Source organism: Annulohypoxylon truncatum (genome assembly GCF_022578515.1).
Source record: "Annulohypoxylon truncatum strain CBS 140777 unplaced genomic scaffold F4807scaffold_11, whole genome shotgun sequence".
Taxonomy (NCBI): Eukaryota; Fungi; Ascomycota; class Sordariomycetes; order Xylariales; family Hypoxylaceae; genus Annulohypoxylon; species Annulohypoxylon truncatum.
Genome location: NW_025953797.1, coordinates 433,638 through 455,461, shown reverse-complemented (window position 1 = coordinate 455,461; position 21,824 = coordinate 433,638). Strand labels below are relative to the sequence as shown.

The window sequence follows — 21,824 nt, the reverse complement described above, 5'->3', positions numbered from 1 at the left end:
TTCTGTCTTTTAGCGTCCAAAACTTGGTCGCATTAGTGGATTAGTTCCCTGAAACCCAACCGCTGACGACCAGCCATTTAGTGCATATCGACCCCGCCAAGGAGGAAGTACCACATTATCACATTCTTGTAGCCCCTTCGCATTGAAACTCAATCCTCCCTCCACCTTCACTCGTTGTCAGTTATCAGTTCTAATGCGTTAATCAACCTTTTCAACATCCCAAACGGTCAACATCCACCACTCACCGCTTGCGAAACCCGCTGTCTTCTCCTACTGGTGCACCTGATAGCTTGTTATAGCTTCCTAGGTACTACGAGCAAGCAACTGCCAGCAGCATTGGTGCATTACACCGGTCTTTAGCTAGCCTTAGGTACTTATAGGAGCTTGCCTCCAGGTAGCTTGCATAGTGTCCATCTTCACCAACACCACCACCACCATACGTCTGTTCTACCTAGGTAACCCCCGTCTAAATAACCTCCTACCTCTAAGGGCTAGATAGTGCCCTCGGGCTAATAGCCAAGATGGGGGTATCCGTGATCGAAGAGCAACGCGACAGTGAGACCTCCCCATATTCCACCTTCTGGTCAGCAAGATCCAACTCGTTGCACGTCTTGCTAACACCGTGGATTCTTACCTGCGCATAGTTATCATAAACACTGTTAAGAATATCACTGCCGGTGATGTGAGTTACACCCAATTATGCAATTATTGTTATTATTATATTACTTAGGTTGTCTCGTCGTCCAGATCCTTATACTGACAAGGCATATACAAATAGTGGAAAATTCTAGTTGTCGACCATGATTCCAAGAGAATTATTGACAATGTCGTCAAGGAAGATGATATTCTCAATCATAACATTGCGAGTACGTTGCCCGACCACGTTCTGCTTCTGGCGCATTGGCTGAAGGGGGTGTTACAGACATCGAAAGCATCGAAGATCGCAGGGAGATGAACCCGACCATGGACGCTATTTATATCCTGTCGCCGCAACCGCATATTGTCGACTGTCTTATGGCCGATATCGAACGTCGAAGGTATCAGAGGACCTTCTTAGTATGGACCACCGTGCTCGATCCCCAGCTAAGGAGGCGGATAGACGGCTCTGCTCTAGCAAAGCAGGCCATTGCCGGCTTCGAGACTCTGTCCATCGACTTCTTCCCCCGCGAATCGCATCTCGTCACGTTCAGAGATCCCTGGAGTTTTCCGATTTTATACCACCCTTCCTGTAATGGGCTGATACGAAAACACATGCAAGACTTAGCTCAGAAGGTTTGTAGAAAGACGCGATCTTACTTCTTGCGCCTTTTGGTTGACTGAAAGAATGACAGATTACTGGGTTGTGCGTGGCCCTCGGCGAATATCCCAAGGTTCGTTATTACCGACCCCAGAATCCAATTCACGAGGCCAGCGTGCTATCGTCCCACCTTGCCCGGTTTATATCTGAGGAGTTGGACGAATATGCGCAATGGAATCCCAATTTCCCACCGCCGAGTTCTCGTCCGCAAGGAGTTCTTATAGTGACCGATAGGTCTATGGATCTTATGGCTCCCTTGATACACGAGTTTACGTATCAAGCAATGGCGCATGACCTACTGCCAATTAAGGACGGGGACAAGACGACATTTCACATGACCGTCAATGAGGGATCTCCAGATGCTGAAGAGAAGGATATGGAGCTCACCGACAAGGATAAAGTATGGGTAGAAAATCGACATAGGCATATGAAGGATACCATCGATAAATTGATGGGCGACTTCCAGAGGTTCTTGGACGAAAACCCGCACTTTACCAACGCAAACAGCGACACCACTAGCTTAAATGCGATCAAAGATATGATGGCGGGACTGCCACAGTTCCAGGAAATGAAAGATGCCTATTCTCTCCATCTCACGATGGCACAAGAGTGTATGAACATCTTTCAACATCACAAACTGAACGAGATGTCACCTATAGAGCAAGATATGGCTACGGGCCTTGATGAGGACAATCGGAAACCCAAAAATGTCCTGGATACAGTTGTTCGCCTTCTGGATGACGACGCGGTGACCCAGTCAGACCGCCTTCGTCTCATTATAATATATCTCCTCTTTCGCGATGGAGTAATACCTGAGGATGTCAAGAGACTGTTAGCGCACGCATCGTTGCCGCCGCAAGACGGAGAGATCATAACAAATATGGAACTACTTGGTGGTCGTACGACACATGGTCTCAAGGATGTCCGTAAGGATATTCGACTCCTATTTCCTATCGACACCAAAACACCTGTCGCTGAGGATAATTATATGTCACGGTTTAACCCTGCTGTGAAGACTATGCTGGAGTACTTATGCAGAGGCGCCTTAGATCAGACCGCGTTTCCCTATATCAAGCCACCGCTAGATCCTAATGAGGATGCGCTCATTGGTCAGGGTTCCTTGAGAGCGGCAAAACCTAGCTGGGCCGGCGCTGGGAGGCGTGTCGTAGATAACAGGCAACGGATCATCGTATTTATGGCTGGCGGGGCGACATTCTCTGAATCACGCTCGTGCTATGAGGTCGGCGCGGCTATGAACCGTGATGTCTTTTTAGCTACTAGCCATATGTTAACGCCGCAGCTATTTGTACGGCAAGTAGGTGACCTAAGCGTGGATAAGAGGAGACTTGATATACCAATGGAGAGACCACCCCCAAGAGCGCCCGCACACCTATTCGAACGCGAACGGCCTACTCCTCCACCAATGGGAGCTCCGCCAGGACCGCCGGGGCAACGTCCCCCACCCGGAGGTGCTCAGAAAGTACCAGGACGACCACCCGGACCCGGCGGATTGCCAGGAGGTCCGAGATTAAACAGCGAACCTTCCACTTTACCTACGCAAGCGATGAGTACCATGTCACTTCACTCCTCCAGGCCGTCGAACGCGAGTGATATGACATCGTCAAGCAGTGGGAAACCCCATAAGCTAGAAAAGGAGAAGAAGAAACGCAACATCTTCGGCATGAAGAAGGGATAGTTGAGTGGGCGAACCGGATTCACGTCGATTAAGAAAGGGGCGGTCCTCGTTCCGCAGATATACAATGAGAGGCGCCCGCCAAAACAGATAGAGAATTGTGTGTGCCGTTTCTTGGTTCTTGGCTACGGCCCGATCGCGCGCTTGGAGACAGACCAGATCAAATTAGATTCCGGATAAAGAGGGTTGGCGCGTGCATATTACCCAAGGTAAACTAGAGCATGGCGTTGAGGAGTTGGCCTTCTTGTTGATAGTCATGTCGAGAGACCGAGCGTTGAGTTGAGATGTGGTTGCGTAATTCTGGATGGAAAGGAGTAAGGGGGTTAGATCACCTTCGAGACTGTTATGAATCGAGCGAGACCTAACTGACTACCCCTAGGTGCCCAGAGTAGTTAGGTATAAACCCATGCATCTAACTCGATAGCTAATACTAGCCAACGAACCAATATGCCGCCTATAATGAATGCTCTGGTCATATTTCATAATATGTAAACACATACCTACGTATCCCGCAAACTGGCTATCATAAGTAATGGCATATAAGATCTAAATAATATCGTATGCGTTCTTGACTTGGTCTCCATGAACCGTATGATAATTAGATACGATGACTGCTACTACTAACTTCTAGAAACATAATACGGGTAAGCACAATGCTTTCAAGCCCTACAAGCGAGATATTTTTGTTCATCATGCTAGATCCGTCATCATCCCTTCGCCCGAAGTCCGGTACACGCTGGGAGATAGTCCGGAGGTCCAGGATGTCAAAAATCCTGCGCCGCCAAATTATAATTCAAGCAGAATACCTGCCTACGTAACTAGCTAGTAACTCACAAACCAAACCAAATTTCAAGCCGTATACGATTTACACAACGGAAAAGGATGCGGAGGTCAGGAAGATGGGAGGCAGAAGAGAAAATGAGCGAGTACGGTATCCATTTCCCCGGCAGCAAAACGCGCTCCGTATATTTTCGTCCAACTACGTCCTTATTGGAAATCATACAAAACGGACTGGCCCGGTATACCTGTAATGCCATGTCACTACGACCACGTCGAAGGACCCAAAGACCCAAAACACGGTAATTAACAGGGTTACTTCTCGTCTCCGATGTATCGGTTTTGACTTGGTAGCGAGGCAAAAGGAGGATATTACAATCATACAAACGGTGCCTATAGGTCCCCCTTTTCTCAAGTACAAAAAAGGAATCGAACCCATTCCTGCCTTTCTCTGCTCCTTGACCCTCAATCCTTACATTCACAACTTTACCAGTACAAGTAAGCGCCCCTTCCTTACGTTCAAGCAATAGTCACCATTGGGGGAGGAGATATTCAAGGTGTAACGAGACGTTTCATCCGAGTTCACATGCGAGAGGGTTGGTACAGGATAATGTTTATTATTCAGCGTTGGTTGACCGACATTACTATCCTCAGAGAAGTCCTAGTTCCTAGTTTCGGCGGAAAGCACCGGGCGGAGGAGGCATACCGCGGTGGTCGAAACCAAATGCTACATTCTCCGGTCCCTGGAACCCAGGGATTCCAGGAGGTATGAATCCTGGCGGCGGCGGTCCACCAAAAAAGCCAGGAGGTGGAGCCATGTTGCGCGGCGGACCAGCTATTCCATCCGGAGGAAATCCACCAATAGGGAAGTTTCCGGGAGGGAAGCCTCCCGGAATGGGACCGTTGCGCGGGTTCCCTGCCAAACCTGGAGGGGGGATCATAGGTCGCCCAGGGGGTGGCATCTGCTGTCCGCTGTTTTGCATCCAAGCGCTTGGGTGTATCTGATCCAAGCCAGGAGGGGGCTGACGTTGAAGGATCTGGGTGGGCTGTTGTGGGCGACTGTCTTGTTCGCGGTGATGCAACTGGGCCTCGTCAAAGAAGCTGGGTAGGTTGGTAGAGCGACCGACCTGGTGTTGCGAGATGGCGCGCTCATGATAGTCCAAATCTCGATCGGGTGTTGGAAGAATCTGCGCTGGCCTAGAGGGTTGCGGCATTCTCATAGCAAGCTGCTCAGTTCCCCGGCCCTCGGGAGCTGCGCGGGCGCTTTGCATGAGAGTCATGAGGAACTCGGCATTACTGTTGCTGTTCCTTGACGGTTGATCAGAGCGCCCTGCGTTCTGACTCTGGCTAAGATGACGTTGTCCAATAAGATCTTGTAGCACCTGCTGCTCCGAGCGCATCCCGGCATATTGCGGGTTTAGGTGCTGTCTAGGGGTAGGAATTTCCTGACCCTGTGGAGGACCACGAATGAGCGGCTCCTCACGACGCTCTTGTATATAAGGCTGATAGGGGCCGGGCGAGGCAATCGCGTGGTTCGGGGGAGGCTCTGCAAACCCGCTGGATGGTGGGGTGGTAGCCTGTAGCGTCTGCTTCTGAAGTTTCTGAAGTAGTGCTTGGAAAGCAACCTTCTCGGCTGTGTCATTCTGTGGGTGTGCCCCGGTCATAGCTAAGAGAGGATTCATCTCGCTTGGTGGGGGTGCACTAGCAGCAGGAGTTGGGGGTTCGACCTGACGTTTTGACTCTTCTTGTGATGAGAAAAGCTTCTGAAACCTGGATCCCGACTTGGGCTTAATAACAGGAACAGCATTCTCCTTGGTTGCTTCGCCAACATTTCCAGGCGTCTCAATGCTTGTGCTCTGACCAAATGCGGCAAAGAACTTGTCTGGTCCTATCTCAATAGCCGGCGCTGATTTAACTTTCACCTTCTCGTTCTCAACTTTCTCCGGTGCTGTAGATGCTTCGGCGGCCGAACTAGAGGCAGGCTCAGCCTTAGCTGGATTCTTTCCTGCCTTCATACTTTCCATGAACTTCTTGAAATCTTCTTGCGTATGAGCTTGAGCCGGCTCCTCGGCAGGTTCATCGAGCCATTCGGGTTCACGCTCTTGACGATGATCCCGATCTCGATCCCATTTTCGATCAAAAGTTCTCTCTCTTGGCTTATCTTGATGTAGGTCGCTTTGATGATCATCATTCCTCTCCCTCCAACTTTTGAATCGATCAAAGCCTCGAGGCCCAGAGGCATCGCCATTACCGTTATTGCCGTTGTCTCTCATCCAAGGTTGCTCCGCTCTGTTTCTATTCACCCCATTTCTACGAGGCTTCTCGATTTCGTCCCCTTCCTTGTCTTTACTGAATTCGCCAAAAGCTCGACGAGGTCGATCACTGTTGTCGCGATCGTCCTGGTCGCGTGGTCGACGATCTCCTCCGAAGCGGTCGGTGCGGTCACCCATGCGGCCATGGAACCGTTCAGCACCTTCGTGCCCGAAACTCTTACGGGGCTTCACCGTGCTCCAGCCCTCGCTGTCTTGGTCAGCATCGCCGCGGCGGCGAAAGTTGTTCCTGCCCTCGCGATCTCGCTCACGGAAACGATCCGAGTTGTCAGCGTCGCCGTTCCTAGAACGGAAAGCAAACCGATCTCGGGTATCAGCTTCCTTTGGATTCTTCTCACTGTCGAAAGGTTTGTTAGCTCTCGAGAGCGTTGCCGACGAGAATGTCGTTCGTGGTGGCCCAAGGATAATATCCTCGGCATCTAGGTTCATGTTAGAGAAAGTGGAGGGAGAAGGGTGCGTGGACATACTACCAGCATTCCGCGAAGCATGTCGATCGACCCCTAGTCGTCGGTTAGATTGGTCCAACAGAAAGTTGTCATTGTTTCTACCTCGTTCTCCTCCAGGCTTATTGCCTTGGCTATTGCGAAAGGTTTCGGGAGGTGGTCTACAGGATCAGTCAGCATAAGATGTAAACTCAATCCCATTGCTATCGGATTCAACGTACCCCATCCACTCTTCCGCAGGAGGAAGTGTGCTTGGTTTGGTACATAACGGCGACTCGCGCAGGAAAACTAACGCGTCTACTGAATATCGTATTGCCATAGCATCTGATATGACAAGTTGTCTAAATTTGAGTGATATAGATTTATAATGGACTAAGTCCGTGGTCTACGCGCACGTAGTCGTAGTCGTAGTTGTAGTCGAGTGGTACGAAACACGGCGATTCGGGTTTGGGTGAACTTGAATGGACGAGGTTGCTTGGATTGTTTTATTATTCTTTTTGGAGAAACACCTGGCGTGTGCGGGGTGAAAGGGTGGAAAGGTGGAGGGCGATAGGAGGATTTTTGGTGGTGAGATGTGTCGGGCTCAGGGAATTCCAGGTCTAGGGTCACAGTTGTTATATCGCCAAAGCCGATTTGGCTTGGGAATGGTGATTAAAATCGTCCGACAGGAAGGATCAATTGGAAAGGCGACCGGTGGAAATACGATGATGATGTGAATGATGCGAGCCACTTCAGGATGGAAGGCGACGACCTGAAGTGGAAGCGGCTGTGATACCAATCTCTCAACGACTTATCGAAGACCGAAGACCAGAGTCAAGAACTATAAATAAAACCGTTAAATGTGGTAGGTGGTAAGTGGTAAATGGTTGTTACGGGGTCTGGTTTGATGCAGAAATAAATTTTAGTGTATGTAGGTGTTGTATTTGTTAAAGTACTGTCGGTACGGCTGGACAGAAGAAGGCGTGACGTTAATGTGTGAAAGTGGTAGGTCAATGTCAAAACATTTTGTCCAAATGTTTTTCTTGAGTAGGCAACGCTTCGGGTTCTGGAAGTTTAAAGATACGAAGGAACTGCATGTGGGAAATGTCGAGTGGCCTGTGCCTTTTCCTCATGGGGTAGGCACAAGGTACTTAATGACTGCATTTTAAGGCATTTAAGGCATTTTAAGCTGGTCGTCCTGGCCCCCTTACTGTACCATGGATTAAGCAGCGACCACCAATTTAGCGTGCGACCTGAGTGGGTCGACACCCCAGCCTTGATGCCTAAATCGGTCTAATTGGCCATTTAAATGATTATGTAATCGTATCGGAGTCGAACATTTCTTCAACGTCGCCATTTTAAGCGGCCTGAGGCCTTTATTTCACGTGCGTAGAAACGTGACAGCAGGCCTTCATTATGTAACCGTTCATTTATATGCAAACCACAAGTCGAAACTTATAAACAGCAGCTAGGCAAATCATGCTGTTGAATATTCAGGAAAGGCTTGGTACACACTATCACTGCCTATGTTACGAGCCTCTCAACGCCGCCCTTACTCCACTCCGAAATACGTTTTTGGTCACATGTATCCCATAATCTCCCCAACAACGCCTGGTATATTGCACGTTCGTCAGCGTCCATAGTGGCATCCCTCTGCGCTAATACCCAGCTCACGGCCCCGAACCTTGTGATCAGGGTATCGCTTCCCCCTTCGATTGTTGTCGTTCTATAGACAATCCGCAGAATTTGGGTCCTGAGATTAGGACCCATGAAGGGATTGCAGGTCAAGGCAAACAACCTTTCGAAGACTTTGCGTTGGTGGAATAACGCGACATCCGCAGGTGTTTGTAAGCTGTCGAGGAGAAAGCCTAAAAGCCAGCTGACTTCGGAGTAGAATGCGCCATCTTCGGTTGGGCCCTCCTGGAGAATGCTTTGTAGAAGAGGTATCCTATCTAGAGACCACACTGGTCCGCTAGTAAGGAACAGATTGACCTTCTCGTAGAGACAATGTAGAGGGTTGCTTAGGACTTCGAGAGCTTTGCAAGCGAAGGTGACGATTACGCTCGGCAGAGGACTATCAGCGATCGAACCACGAGCCGATTCCGCAAGTTCCATAAGTAAGAGCCACACTTGCTCACTATTTTCATATGTCGAATCCTTAACCTTCGCAGCCACCTTAATGATATTAGTCAGAGCTTCTTTCCGAATACTAGTATGCTCAGAGGAAAGCAAGCGTATTAATGACGCCGCATATCCCTCCTCTACGAGTTCTTCGGATGTTTTTGATGCCCATCTCGATAAGGAACTATCCTTGGCCACTGCGATAGGAACCGAAAGCCTTTGTTCCAGGTCCTGCGGGCTAAGTTCATGGTTTGAATCGTCGTCCGCCCCATTGACAACACCATTCACCAGCCCATTAATAACTGCGGCACCATTTTGGTGAGAGTCGTCTTGTGTTTCGGGTGTAGACTTTTCCCTCTCTAGGATGCGCAGCTTCGCTCCAACTTTCTTCTGGTCGCCAAGACTAGCGGCCAAAAGTTCCTTAGTGGCCTTCAGGAATCGTTTATTCACACCGGCGGCAAGTGAATGGCCAAGAAATTCTGAAAGCAGCTGAACCAATGATTTAAGTATGGCTTTGCTAGGCGGCGACGATATTAAGTATGGGAGTTGCTCTGTAATTGTCATCATGAGAGGACAAGTGATAATGTCCTTGTCTTCCGTGACCTTAGCTTTCTCAAGCTGCTCTTCGATCATTTCAAGGTATTTGACTGGTGTCCTAGCACAGCGCTCAGCACAGTTGTCTAGGAATGTCCAGATCGCTGAATCGACATTTTCGAGACTTCTTAATGCTGCTATCAGGGGATACAGGCCCTGGAAATTTGACCTGCTCTCAACCAACTGATGCTCGCTAGCTACCCAATATAAAACATTTCCTAAACTTTCATTAGATAGCCCAGTTGTCTTCTCGACTGACAGCCTTAGGAGAGTCGTAAAGGGAGAGTGAGACATATTGGAAGCTCGAGCGAACCACCGCATGCTTGGGGAGTATTTCGCAACTGCACACAAGTTCTCGAGTTCTAACAAAGACATAACCATATCTTCTCCCGTTGCTTCGGAAGTTTCGACCTTTTTAATCATAGACAGAAGTATTGGCGAGACATCAAATTTAGCCTTCAATGCGAACTGGGGAATTATTTCGTAATAAAGTAACAGTAGATGACTCGCAGCTTGTCGTTGAAGTAGATCATTTTGATCCATTGCTAAATAGCATTTGATGACATCCTTCATATCGGGTATCCTTTGGTAAAACTCATCAAGAAGTCGACGAGACGCTTCTTCCCAGAGAGATTCGGATGACGATGACGCTTCTCGGTACATCTCTAGAGCTCGCCCTAGTTTTTGTATCGACAGAGTTAAGAGGCGAATGACATAAAAAGAAGTAAGTTTAGATTGAATTGAGAAACATCGTGTGATCGCTTTCTGCGTCATGGGTAGCGGGATTATGTTTCCAAGCACTACAGAAGTAGGAGGCGGAACTGTTGCATAACCCTTGGCATGTCCAAACCATGACGGAATTGGGAGTTGAACAGTATTGTATAACAGTGCAGCATATCCAATCCATGTCGCGGTGAGCTTTGGATCGAATGTGAATGATTTCCGATGGCAGAAATAATGGGCGATTAATTCCGGCGATTTCTCGAAAATTGCTACCAGGAGGTCATTCTGCTTTGTGCTAGACCACGGCCGCAATGTCTGGATGAATTCCGCCAGTAATGTGTTACGCACAGGTACATCGTTTTCAAATTTGCTCATCCAAGGGATACTATCGATGCCGAAGTCCACAGGCTGATCGTCATTGACACTTGACGGTGTGGCATTAGGATCTACACCATCGGGATAATAACCGTGTTCTAACCGACGGATACCAGCATCGGAATCGGTACAAGCAGCGAGTAAAAACGCATGGGCCGAATCTTCAACTGACGGTCGTTCACCGTCCAATTCGTTCTCGTGCTCTGTAGTATCTTCGGGGTATCCATAAAGTTCTGCTATCCTGATAAGTGAGTAAGCATTTAGGATCCTAATCTTGATCTCCTTTGGTAGCTTTTTGTCCAGGATGACGGATGATCTTAGAGTATTTAGTATTTCGTAGATCAACGAGGGAGGATCCTTTCTGATATGTCTCATGAGAGCGGCGACAATGTCCTTCTGTGATAACAGGTCCCGCTTCGCTTCGACATGGAGCAGCTTCAGGCTGCTCAGTAGAAAGTGAATCGCATTAGTTCTAACGGACGGTCGTTTAGGGTCTTCCACGCCTTCTCCCAAATATCGAAGTCCCATATTCCTAGCAAGTGATTTGAATGTATTGTTTCTGGCTCTGAAAATTGGCGCCGCAAGGGCACCACCATCTAAGCTCACGGCTTCCCTGAGAAGCCTTAACGTGGGCGATATTATAAAATCTTTGCCATTGTCGGCTGAAAGATTTTTGGCGATGAGTTCTTGCTGTCTTTTTTGGAGTAGGGTTCGGCATATTCCCAAGCCGTACGAGACATGGTCTACGTTCCCAGATAAGATTTTGAGAAGAAGCGCGAGTACGACAGCAACGGCAGACATGACATTCTCATTATTCAACTGGACAGCCATGCCCCATGTCTCCATTATATCAGGTAGGTACACCGGGACTTCATCCTCCCTTTCTCTAGGCTTTACCGATTCTAGAAATTCGAGTAATATTTGCTGTTTCTCGGAATCGGTGTCTTCGCCGTTGACGATACTATCGAGGAGGTTCTTAAAGGACTGGAGGCCTATGAACCGCATTTGTTAGTATTGTGCGACGAAAGATAGATTCACTGTGAAATGATGACGACGTACCATGTCGAGCTTGTCGAAGGTCTTGCTGGAAAGACAGCAGCTGACGAAGCTGTCTTCCGTTATAGACCTCTTCGGAAGTTGGCGGTTCATGTATGTGAGCAGTCTTTTGTTTCTTCCCTGAATGTCCGCCTTCGCCCCCGTAAGACTTGCGCTTCACCATTTTTCTTGTTTTGTCCTGGACCGAGCTTAACTACGGCATCATCAATCCACCGATAACATGCAATGGAAACGCGCCGAGTTGGGCGACAGTGGTATTTTGGACTCGGATTAGTCTCGTCAATTTGGGTTACTGCGCTATCGGCGAACGTATTTTCCTTTCGCAAATATCACGAAAAGTCGCTGACCCGCCCTTTTTTCGAGAACGTCGCATCTCAGAAGATTGAAGCTTGTCAAGAAAAATATCTTGAATTGCCAAAATTGACCGCTCCCCCACAAGACAGACTAAGTTTAGCGCCTGGAATAGGCTCTGACGAATTTCCGCGGCGAGGCGGGACCTGGAGGCCCGTAAAACGTCGCGTTAAGGTTCACGCCCCTGCTTCTAGCCCCACCATCGTACCCTTGGCAGTTGAACTTTAGGTCTCCCGCTCTTTAACCTGATGTCCCCTGAACCCCTTTTTCGTTACAAATGTGCAAACTACAAATATCTCAACATTTCACATTCATGTAACAATAGCCTCCGTGTATCCGGCAAATCAATGCGTTTCATATTGACCGGTATTTTTAGGCTCATCAAGGGCCCAGAATAGATACTCTATTCTACACATGGTATACATCGCTCGCGAGGACAATCCCCTCGTACATCTTAAGATCCAATAAGATATATCCTACCGCTTCTCTTCCTCTTTCTATGCTTACCGCTGCATTACTCATCAGGTATAACCCACAAATACCATATCATATCATATCATGCATCTCGGTGTCCTTAGATTAGTTAACGTGCTCGCGTGCTCACATACTGTCATCCCTCGTCCCCTCGTTTACATCCCATCTAGGTCTGACTCGTAAATCCCATTCATATCTTCCATCCTCCGTCCCTACACCCCATCACACCTCATCTCACATCAGAATCCACCCTCACAGCATTTCACCCGTCGATGGGCTAGCCTTATGCTGCAAGAACGAGTTCGGCACCTTCGGCACCTGCGGTGAAGTCTGCTGTTGCCTCGCACGGAACAGCTCCCTCTGCTTCTCAGCGTGGTCTCTCGACCTTCCGCCCCCAGTCAGCCGGCGCATGTGCGTCCTGGTTGTATTCGCGATCGGCTTTATCATATTCTCCAGGAAGAACGAGCTCTCGGGGGCTCCGTTGGCCGGCCTGTCGTCGTCGCCATCCGAGAACACGTCCTCGGTCAATTCGTCGTCTGATGTTAGCTCGCTGAGATGAGGCGGCGTCCATGATGCGGGTGCGGACGGGGAGGTGATCGAGCGCGAGTGCAGCCCCGGTCTAGCCAGCGCCGCGGGGTTGAGGTTGAGGTTGAAGGCCCCCGGGTTCATGGTGTTAGGCTTGCCTTCCTTGGTCATAGGGACTCGATCGACGAAGCCGTTTTGAAATGAGGTGTTGGTCGAAGCCTGGTGTAGGATGGGGAGGACGTCATCGTAGAGCCGCGCGCCGGACTCATAGCTGTCGGGTCCGAATTCGGTCACGGTTCTGGATGAGCGGCCTTCGCTAGGTGAGGTTTGCGACATGTCGTCAAAGAAATCGTCGAGGCTATCGAGCTTCGTCACTAAGTCGGCGATCTGACCCTCGCCCTGAGCATCGTCTGACATCATGGTTTCGGTTCGATCCGGCATGTCGAAATAGCCGTAACGGTAGTTGTCCTCATGAAACTCGACTTCTTCAGTTGGTGTCGGGTTTGTAGGTGTACCATTCTCCGGGTTTGCCTGACACATGTAGAACGCGGCATGAATATTAGCTCGTGTGAGCTCCGTCTTCTTCGCCGGGATCGGAATCGACCAGCCGGACTCTTCCGGAATGCCAAATAGACTCTGAGTGGTCTCGTAATCTTTCCTGTCCTTAGACGCCGCGCTAGTCATACTCATCCGGACATAATGTTTATCCATCGGAGTTCCAGACATAGTCATGATGTTGTCGAGTACCTCCAGTGCTTCCATGCAGTACTCGGTCTGGAGTAATCTGAAGAGCGGGGAGATCAAGTCGGAGCCGTGGCTGGCAATCTCGGGCTTGCGCATTTCGATTTCCGGAATGACGACGCAGAGGAGTCGCATGGTCATGATCTTCATCCAGGGCAAGCTATTTGTCAGGTAACCCATCAATGTCGTTAGCAGGCTGAAGTCGAGCTGCGGCAGGAAGTATTCGCGAAGTGCGGCAAGCAACTGGGTCATAAAATCCCTACTCGAACGATATATCGAATCGACGAATCCTCCTAAAGCAGCACAGATGGATGCCATTCCTTGAGCATCGGCGACAGAGAAGAGGATTTCTGCACTGTGTAGGGTTCCATTGTCGACAACGTCTTGCTCCATGGCTTGCAAGAAGCGAGGGAAATTTGCAAGAATAGAGAAAAAGAGTCTATTGTCGTTTCCAATAAGCCTGCCACTCGGTAGCTGAACAAGCTTGTCTAGGGTATCCAGAGTAGGCTGAAGACAGATGGACGACCTAAGGCCCTTGGCGAGTAATGGCTGGACACCTTCAAATGTGCCTTCCCATCTTGGAGGCTGGCCGTCCATAAGGGCTCGTCGAACGCTCGGTGAGTGAAAATCGAGTTTCTCCAAGTATTCGTTAAGCATCTCGACCGCTTCGAGGAACTCGACCTCGTTAATCGAATCTAAACATGAACACATCGTCCAGAATAACTGAGGGAAGGACGTGAGTTTCTCAGGTTCGAGTTTCGAAATGAGCGTTTTCAGGGTAGTCAAGATTTCCATGGAAAATGTCTGAATTTCGGTATCTTCATCAGCGATGGTGTTGGACAATCTTGCAAGCATATCGCCCAACATGAACTGGTCGAGCGAGGTAAGAATGCAACGGAATATTTGAAACGAGCGGCACGCTAGGTGCCTAACCGGACAAGATGTTGCCCAAGTGAGCGAGAGACGGCTCCATTCTTCTTTGATTCCCGGGAAGGTAACTTCAAAAGTCTTGACAACTTCCGCGGTGAGATGCTCCATACTTCGTGGGACCTTGTTGTCGCGGCCGTCCACTTTCCCATTACTCTCTTCGTAGCTCCAGACTACCGCACGATCGTGGCGTCGAATTGCATCGACGACGTCCTCAACGGACTTCTTCGTCTCTAGGGGAGTGCCATCATCCATCTTGGAGACGACTAGCTCGTGGATCAAATGTACCAACATCTCGCGAGCTTGTTCTTGGACGAGAGGGGTGTAGTGATCCCAAAGCACGGTGACGACTTGCAACAAGACAATTAGATTGTTACGATCCAGCTGCACCGGAGACACCATCAAGTCGACTAGGAGGATCAGAGATAATTGTCCCAGGGAAAAACCGGCCTGCTTCGTACCGACGGGCAAGGCCTCTGACAGATCAGCACAGTAAGGTAACTGCAGCTGGCTAATGTCGGGGGGCGACTGGACAACCTCTCTCTTCTCGTTGGGGACCATTGCCTTTGGGGTGATCTGCATGAGCAGAAATTCAACTACCTTGATACCGGGCGTGCTAGGCGTGCTTGACAGGAACACGACGATCTGCTTGGCATACTCGACGAAGTTTTGCTCTCTTCGTTCTAAGCAGAGGGAGATTATGAAATCAAGCACGAGCCGAACATTTCCGGGATGCGGTCCAGTTGCGAGGGCTTGCCAGAGCGCCTGTACTTCGTTATGCAGCGCCGCGCTGGACTTGATGGTGACTTCGAGCAGATTGGCGAGGAGCACGTAAGATTGCGCCGTAGGCCCGCCGTTCGGGTCGACTTTCAACTCGATCGTCTGGATCCAGGGCAAGATGACGGCGACGACATTCCGTTGCGCGGCCGAGGGCAGGCTCTTGAAGTAGAGCGTCACTTCGGAGAAGACGTGGAAGGCGAGCTCCGGATGCTGCTTGGCCAGCCGTTTCGAAATCTCGAATTGGGCCAGCTTGTAGACTGCCTTGGTCTTGTCCGCGATGCTGATCTCAAAATCCGATATCTTGGAGTTCTGTGCCGCTTGCTGTCTCTCCTCCAGCGCTTCGAGAACGTGTGCGGATTTGGATCGGATGTCGCTCTGGTCACTTCCAAGAGTGAACAGACACAGTCCTAATAGCTTCCAGAAGGGTGACGGGTAATCGATATGCTCTCGTAGCACTTCAGTGATGACCGTGAAATAGCTTTCCAGCACCTTCGGCACTTCTGTTATGTAGCATCGTGCAATACAATGCTCTAGGAGATATGGGTGGTCTTGGTTGTAAACAATCAGGTTCTTCAGTGCTCTTCTCCCAATAACGTTGACTCGATCGCTCCCAGAGCTAAAGATCGAGTCCACCCAGTTAAGCATCCGTCTCATATCGAAGTGGAGGGTAGCGCCGCTTTCGGTTGTCACACTGACTGGGCCGGCACAAAGAGCCGCCATAGCGCTCAGAGCTGCCGTCTTCAGGTTTCTCTTCTCTATTTCCATGCCGGCCGAGATAGGACCACGTTCACCCAGTGATTTCTTGTCGATCAGAGACTGTCGCATCGTGTCTTCCCTTGCGCGGATCTGCATCTGATTGGGTGAGAACCCGCACCAGTCCTCCATCAGGGTGAAGGAAGACTTCCGCGACTCGAACGTCATCCAACGGGACGGGTCTTTCGTACGGTTAATGCCGTCAAAGAGCCCTTCGACCAGGCCGCAGTAGTGTTGTCTTAGTTTCTGGAACTCCCAATCCATCTGAACCTCGCCATCCATTAAGAAGAGCTTAATATCTTTGGTATAAGTACAGAGGTTACTGAGGATCCAATCGTCTTGGTAGATCTCGGGTTCTTTTAGAAAGTGGCACGTCAGCTTGTACACATGGGTGAGCTCTGCTCTTAGTGTATCCATCTTTGGATTCCTTCGTGGACCGCTGCTGGTTCGCTGATGTATTCGGGCACGGGCTTCTTCGTTGCATCGGGAAACGTGCCCTTGTAATTCTTCGAGCAGCGTTCGATATATGTTAATATTGATGGAGCCCATAGCAAGCACGACGGCCTCTCGGACAGAGCGCGAAGAAGCGAATAGCAACGGTATTAAGAATTTGAAGAGTGTTCTCGCCGACACAATCTTGTCAGCAGACTTAGACCCCTTTCGTGCATGTTGGCTTCCCTGTGAAGCACCATTCATAGCCGTCCCCGAGTCGGTTAAAGTTGTGCAGGCGAAAGCCAGATACAACTTCCACTGTTCAATGAGCACGTCGGGTTGCGTAGTCGGCGTTCTTCCCGTATATCGAGCGCTATTAGGCTCAGCTCCATAGTAGAGGCCTCGGGTCGGCTCTGACAGAACTACGATGCCCTTATACATCTGTAGAATTCGGTTGCACACCAAATCGCGACCGATAGTCACAGTAAAAGGGCATCGATCGTAGGCAATCCGTATGAAATTAGGGAAAATCTTGAACCAGAGGGTCGTATCATAGGAGACGTCGCTGGTGCAAAGCTCTATCAGAGCCCCTTTGTTGTTGCTGTTCTGCATACCCCTTTGCAGTCGGCTTCGCTCTGCTATGGATAGATGTTCGTCTTTGAAATTCATCACTTGTACAGAATCATTTTCTAAGATATCAATGAGGCGGACGGTATCCTTCTCTTCTTCGCTATTCTTGCCCAGGGCATTATCGAATTCGACGATCAATCGAAGAACCGTGATCGCAAAATGCCGTACTCTTCGTGATTGTGAGCACAGGAAGAATAGACCGCGAGCTTCAACATGTTCGACCTCTGCCCAGATGCTAGACAAGTCTAATTTCATACCTCGTTTATCAGCACCGTTTAGATCCGTAGGATCAGATGCAGCATCTTTAGTCTTTCGTCGTATCTCGTCCCTCCATATCTGTAATAATTCGACGTAAAGTCGTAGAGTAGATTCAATATGACCAGGTCCTAGCATCCCACCATCAGACATTGTAGAATAACGATCATCAAAGTTGAAGATAAATCTAGCAAATCCAACAGTAACTTGGTGGGCATATGACTGTCGAGCAATGGATTTGAGAGATTGGGCAGATGATTCAGCGATATTAGATTGAACATGCGCAGTTCCTGTACAGAGGAGGTTGATGAGGGAATTAAATTGTATATCAGCAGGTAGACAACGGGGCAATGCCTGTACAGCAACATGAAGAAGTTCGTAGAAAGCCTGTTTCTGGTCGGCAGGGCTTGGATGGTCATCGCGTCGTGAGAAGTTAAACGTCTCAGCAATGGGGGTCTTCGGGCCTCCTCCCGGACTGCTGAACTTCTCATCGAGCGCAGCTTGGCCTCCGAACGCGTTATCGCAGATGATCGTAATTTTACCAAGGATTTCTGAGAATTTTTTATAGTTGGCTTTCGCAACATCGCTTAAAGCGCCTAATTGCACAGGCCGTGACAAAGATTCATCACGGTCAGGTAAGAGTGGACTTGAGGGAATCACACTAGAAGCTGAAGTCGATGCTGGTGAGCTTGGAGGAACCCGATCGGAGGTGGGAATGGGGGGATAATGCTGCGGAAATGGAGGTCGTCCAAGTTCACCCTTTTCTAGATCCGTCATGATTGCAAGGAATGCCCTGATTCCAATAACCATCCTATCCGGTTCAAGTTGATCGACCTTCAGCTCTTTGTTCAGATTGAAAAGTTCGGCATTAATTAAGGGGAAGATGATATTTGTGCAGCAATAGTCCGGGTATTTATAACCAATGATTCTAATGATTTGTATCAAGGGTCCAGTAGATGCCGTGTCTGCAGCCGAAAAAGTACGTTTAGAGCTAGGCAAGACAAGCTGTAACACCTCATCTAGTTTCCGAGTAGCCACAGCCGTGGATTCATTAGTTCGGTATAGGTAGGCCCATAGAAGCCTTGAGATGACTTGCAAGCATAGAGGACGCATGGCACGATCTTTGAGTCTTGGTTGGACCGTACGAACCAGCTGGAGCCATTGGTTACTGAGATTCTCTGGGGACGACACACAAAGCATCGTTGCCGTCAATGGGAACGCAGCCAACCAATGGCGCGGTTTTACAAACATCGTCGCTAGGCGAGGGCTTATATTGCTTAGCACTTCCGACCACTTCAGGTAGGAGAAGTGTTTGTTGGTAGCTTTGGCAGCAATGGGAAGAAGCAGCGTATCCAATATCTGGCAAAACGCAGATTTCACTTTTTGGCCGTGAGATTGAGCAAACAGCTTACCCAGGGACACCAAGAAGCCGCACGCCTGGTCCCAGCTTTCGTCGGTGTCAATTTTGATATGTAGGTGCTTCATACCTCCCAGCACCAACTCCACTTGTCCCTCCGGATCCCTAACTGGGGTCGTCGGACTTCTAACAGTGAGGTCCGAGAGTGAACGACTAAGGTCGGCAATAAATCGATCTGCAACACTGGAAAAGTTGATTACACTCATGGCTCCAAGCAGTTGGGCGAACAGGTTCCAATTAGCCAGCTTGAGTGGGGATACGTATAGCTGTTCTATGTCAGCGATCTTAAGCTGGCCAAATATGATAGCCTCGAGCTTGTCTTCCATCTCGGGGGTTATAGAGCTGAGGCTGCTCTGGCTAATAACTTCCAAAAGAACTCGGCATAGGATATAAATGGATACGATAGAGCGACGTTCAGCATTAGCTGCCTCATTCTGCTTATCTTCAAGAGTATGCGTTCCATTGGATGCCGTATCACCTGGGTTGCCAGTGAGGAGCTGTAATGGCTCCGTATTTCGCCTCACCAGAGAAGCGGTAGGTAGATTGGATCTCATCTGGTGCAAATTACCACGTGCCTCATTAGCAGCCTCACTTTTATGCTTTCGCCAAAGCATAATAGAATCGATCAATGGCCTCGGTTTTTGACTTGCAATATGACCGAGAGCAATAATAAACCGGTCAAAAGCTGGATCTGCTCCAGGGCCGCATATCTGTTCGATAGACGGCTCAGGATCGGAGAGTTTCGTGATACAATCCTGGAGCTTATCCTCAGCCATAGCAATAAACTTGGTCTAGGTTAGCATATATATATCTCTACCATACTGGCGTCAGGGCTGTTACTAACCGATGTAAACAATACATGCATCGCATATTCGCCTACTGTTTTAGGTTCATCCCTATGATGTCTCGACGAATGCGAATGGTGGTGATTATGGTCGCGCCGGGTTTTGCTATGCATACGCTCGACCTTTCTCTGCGTGATAGTACCACTGCTGCTGCTATTATCCTGGGTAGACCGTATGGTTAAAGACTCTGCCTTTTCGGTAGAATGGATAGAGGCGTTGGCCGTGGTGCCCGACAAGGCGGTCAGTGGCCGGGAGGCTATCGAAGCCATCGAGGCCATAGAGGATGGCGTTGACAATTCTGAATCTAAGCGGTTCATCGTGGACAAGTCTGGACGATCCGGCAAAAGTCCAGCACCGGCCGCCGCTATCATCTGCGGACTAAGAGGACTCGAAGACGAACTTGCGAGACTCCCATTCCTCGAGTGTTGAATGCCATGAACAATAGAAGTCTGACGATGGTGTCCGTAGGCCGCCGCCTTCGGATCGGCGAGACGTTCGAATATGCCACCGGGGCTTGGACGCGATGCGGCTGAACGTAAGCCGGGGGAGTTGATCGTGGAGGAAGCCGAAGTGGATTGGGGGGATTCAGGGATTCCGGCTAGTGAACCAGACTGAAGCTTCTCGAGGGAGGACTCGCGCGAGTGCGCAATGACGCGGGAGGTAGAAGGGTCGTGGGCTATAGGTCTAAGAGTATTATCCCACCCGCCATTATCACCATCATCGTCGCCGTTACCGTCGTGGGTATTAAGTCGCGGGGCAGATCGCGGGGAAAACTTTAAGGAAGGATCGTGGAAATGGTCTGGCAGCGTCTGGGACGGAGCTAAGTGGTGCGACAACGTTGTCAGTAAAGGTGAGGCAGACCTGGGCGAGAACATCAGGGCGCAGGGGAAAAGGTTGAAATGCTAGACCCCCTCCCTCTTGTGAGACTCTGAAACACAACCCAAAAGTGGGCACATTTATCAAGCGACAGGTATGCGTGCTGTGTAGACTGCAGCTGACATTCCGAAGAGGAGGAGGCGCGGAAGTTTTAGGCACTCACCCATCGTTGAGCTTCGATGCCCATGATATTCCGGTACGGTAAGATACGGCGGGCTTCACAGACCCCCTAATGACGATTTGTCTAGTGGGCCTGGGGATTCGACGATGACAATTGAATAAATAAAGAAGGGGCCTGGACCTTGACGGGGTTATGTTGGTGGTATTTCGGAGGCCACGATAACTCCCCGTCTTTTATTGCTTCTTTTTCTCTTCTGTCTTTTTTTTCCCTCCTTCTCCTCCAAAAAGTATTCCCCTCCAGGCCTCGAGGTCCCCTATTTCTCACGTCTCCCGTACTAGTAGTAGTACTAGGACAGGTAGCGCTATGACGAGCTAAACAGCTTCAGGAAAAATGTGATGTAGAAATATCTCATGCGGCTTGTCACTGCATAATACGAATAGGAATCTATAAAATCGATGCAATTTGATCCAACAATGCCTTACTGCCTATTGACTAAGTCGTCTCACTGGCTGGCACTCGTCCTTCTTCGTTTCTGCGTGGAGCTAGCATGGCCAGACAACTCTTGGAGTGTTTTTCTTCTTTTGCTCTTCCGTCATTCTATCGCCAATTAGCAGCTGACACTGTGTGTACTGTATCCATTTTGCTGGAGTCCCACCGCCTGGTCCAGGTCAATCACAGCCCTTTTAGCTTGTCCCTTATGCAGGGCAAGGGTATTTCTGCAAGGGCCATATCCTATTACGGCTCACTAGCGGGAGGTCGAAGTGCTGTAACGCCGCCAAGCATTTTACGTACTGTACACTGTTACCAGCCGCTGTGCCAGTAAAAGCCAGTTTTCCCACGTGGCGGACGGGCTCTTAAAGCGCATACCAAACATACGGTGCTATCCTGGATGGATTCAACCTTTTCCCTTTGGATTATCCCTGCCAGCCTGCGCATCTACCCAACACTGCCAACCTTGAATCATCAGAAGTGCTGAGAATTCCCTTTTGTATAGATATCTTGTGCGGTTTTATGCGACTGGATCGGGGCCATCCGAACAAGATCTCGGGAACATGTCGTAGCCGGCAGTTCCGGACAATCGGACAATCGTCAACAGGATCGTCCATGCGAGAGGCGGCCGACAAGACGACCGCTGTGACTATTATCCATTTCGCTTAACCAGGAGTGGCCCAATGGCAAGCACAGGTTTGACATAAGTCGTCGATTATCCGCCAGGTCTAATCGGATCATATTGTTTTTCATCTTGTCTTCTAGGAATTCTTTGCCTATAGCCAATAAGGACGACCGCACAAACCCCAACTGAGATTCA

At 49.5% G+C, this 21,824-nt stretch overlaps 5 protein-coding genes across 5 annotated transcripts; 1 reads left to right on the top strand and 4 right to left on the bottom strand.

Annotated features, from left to right (window-relative positions):
- The first annotated feature begins 164 nt into the window (after positions 1-164).
- F4807DRAFT_420910 (Sec1-like protein) lies at positions 165-3,625 on the top strand. Its single transcript, XM_047997542.1, has 5 exons — positions 165-555; positions 645-682; positions 779-866; positions 923-1,272; positions 1,332-3,625. Exons 1-5 carry the CDS (start codon positions 522-524, stop codon positions 2,991-2,993), a joined length of 2,172 nt encoding a protein of 723 aa, XP_047855460.1. The 5' UTR covers positions 165-521; the 3' UTR covers positions 2,994-3,625.
- A 276-nt stretch (positions 3,626-3,901) lies between these two features.
- F4807DRAFT_44087 (uncharacterized protein) lies at positions 3,902-4,320 on the bottom strand. Its single transcript, XM_047999333.1, has one exon. The coding sequence runs from the start codon at positions 4,204-4,206 to the stop codon at positions 3,988-3,990; it is 219 nt and encodes a 72-aa protein (XP_047855459.1). The 5' UTR covers positions 4,207-4,320; the 3' UTR covers positions 3,902-3,987.
- F4807DRAFT_44106 (uncharacterized protein) lies at positions 4,321-7,185 on the bottom strand. Its single transcript, XM_047999350.1, has 3 exons — positions 6,762-7,185; positions 6,565-6,701; positions 4,321-6,516 (listed from the first exon to the last, which is right to left on the bottom strand). The coding sequence occupies exons 1-3, from the start codon at positions 6,857-6,859 to the stop codon at positions 4,436-4,438; spliced, it is 2,316 nt and encodes a 771-aa protein (XP_047855458.1). The 5' UTR covers positions 6,860-7,185; the 3' UTR covers positions 4,321-4,435.
- Positions 7,186-7,878: 693 nt separating this feature from the next.
- Positions 7,879-11,862, bottom strand: F4807DRAFT_420903 (ribosome 60S biogenesis N-terminal-domain-containing protein). The gene is made up of 2 exons (XM_047997541.1): positions 11,392-11,862; positions 7,879-11,324 (listed from the first exon to the last, which is right to left on the bottom strand). Exons 1-2 carry the CDS (start codon positions 11,549-11,551, stop codon positions 8,044-8,046), a joined length of 3,441 nt encoding a protein of 1,146 aa, XP_047855457.1. The 5' UTR covers positions 11,552-11,862; the 3' UTR covers positions 7,879-8,043.
- Positions 11,863-11,961: 99 nt separating this feature from the next.
- F4807DRAFT_420902 (cell morphogenesis N-terminal-domain-containing protein) lies at positions 11,962-20,580 on the bottom strand. Its single transcript, XM_047997540.1, has 2 exons — positions 19,518-20,580; positions 11,962-19,458 (listed from the first exon to the last, which is right to left on the bottom strand). The coding sequence occupies exons 1-2, from the start codon at positions 20,391-20,393 to the stop codon at positions 12,466-12,468; spliced, it is 7,869 nt and encodes a 2,622-aa protein (XP_047855456.1). The 5' UTR covers positions 20,394-20,580; the 3' UTR covers positions 11,962-12,465.
- Between the last annotated feature and the right edge of the window lie 1,244 nt (positions 20,581-21,824).

Coding starts and splice junctions, on each gene's coding strand:
- F4807DRAFT_420910 (XM_047997542.1), top strand. CDS start 522: ATGGGGGTATCCGTGATCGAAGAGCAACGCGACA. Junction 556..644: donor GATCGAAGAGCAACGCGACA/GTGAGACCTCCC, acceptor ACCTGCGCATAG/TTATCATAAACACTGTTAAG. Junction 683..778: donor AGAATATCACTGCCGGTGAT/GTGAGTTACACC, acceptor ATATACAAATAG/TGGAAAATTCTAGTTGTCGA.
- F4807DRAFT_44087 (XM_047999333.1), bottom strand. CDS start 4,206: ATGGGTTCGATTCCTTTTTTGTACTTGAGAAAAGGGGGACCTATAGGC.
- F4807DRAFT_44106 (XM_047999350.1), bottom strand. CDS start 6,859: ATGGCAATACGATATTCAGTAGACGCGTTAGTTTTCCTGCGCGAGTCG. Junction 6,702..6,761: donor CCTGCGGAAGAGTGGATGGG/GTACGTTGAATC, acceptor CTGATCCTGTAG/ACCACCTCCCGAAACCTTTC. Junction 6,517..6,564: donor TGCTTCGCGGAATGCTGGTA/GTATGTCCACGC, acceptor ACATGAACCTAG/ATGCCGAGGATATTATCCTT.
- F4807DRAFT_420903 (XM_047997541.1), bottom strand. CDS start 11,551: ATGGTGAAGCGCAAGTCTTACGGGGGCGAAGGCGGACATTCAGGGAAG. Junction 11,325..11,391: donor CCTTCGACAAGCTCGACATG/GTACGTCGTCAT, acceptor TGCGGTTCATAG/GCCTCCAGTCCTTTAAGAAC.
- F4807DRAFT_420902 (XM_047997540.1), bottom strand. CDS start 20,393: ATGTTCTCGCCCAGGTCTGCCTCACCTTTACTGACAACGTTGTCGCAC. Junction 19,459..19,517: donor TGCATGTATTGTTTACATCG/GTTAGTAACAGC, acceptor ACCTAGACCAAG/TTTATTGCTATGGCTGAGGA.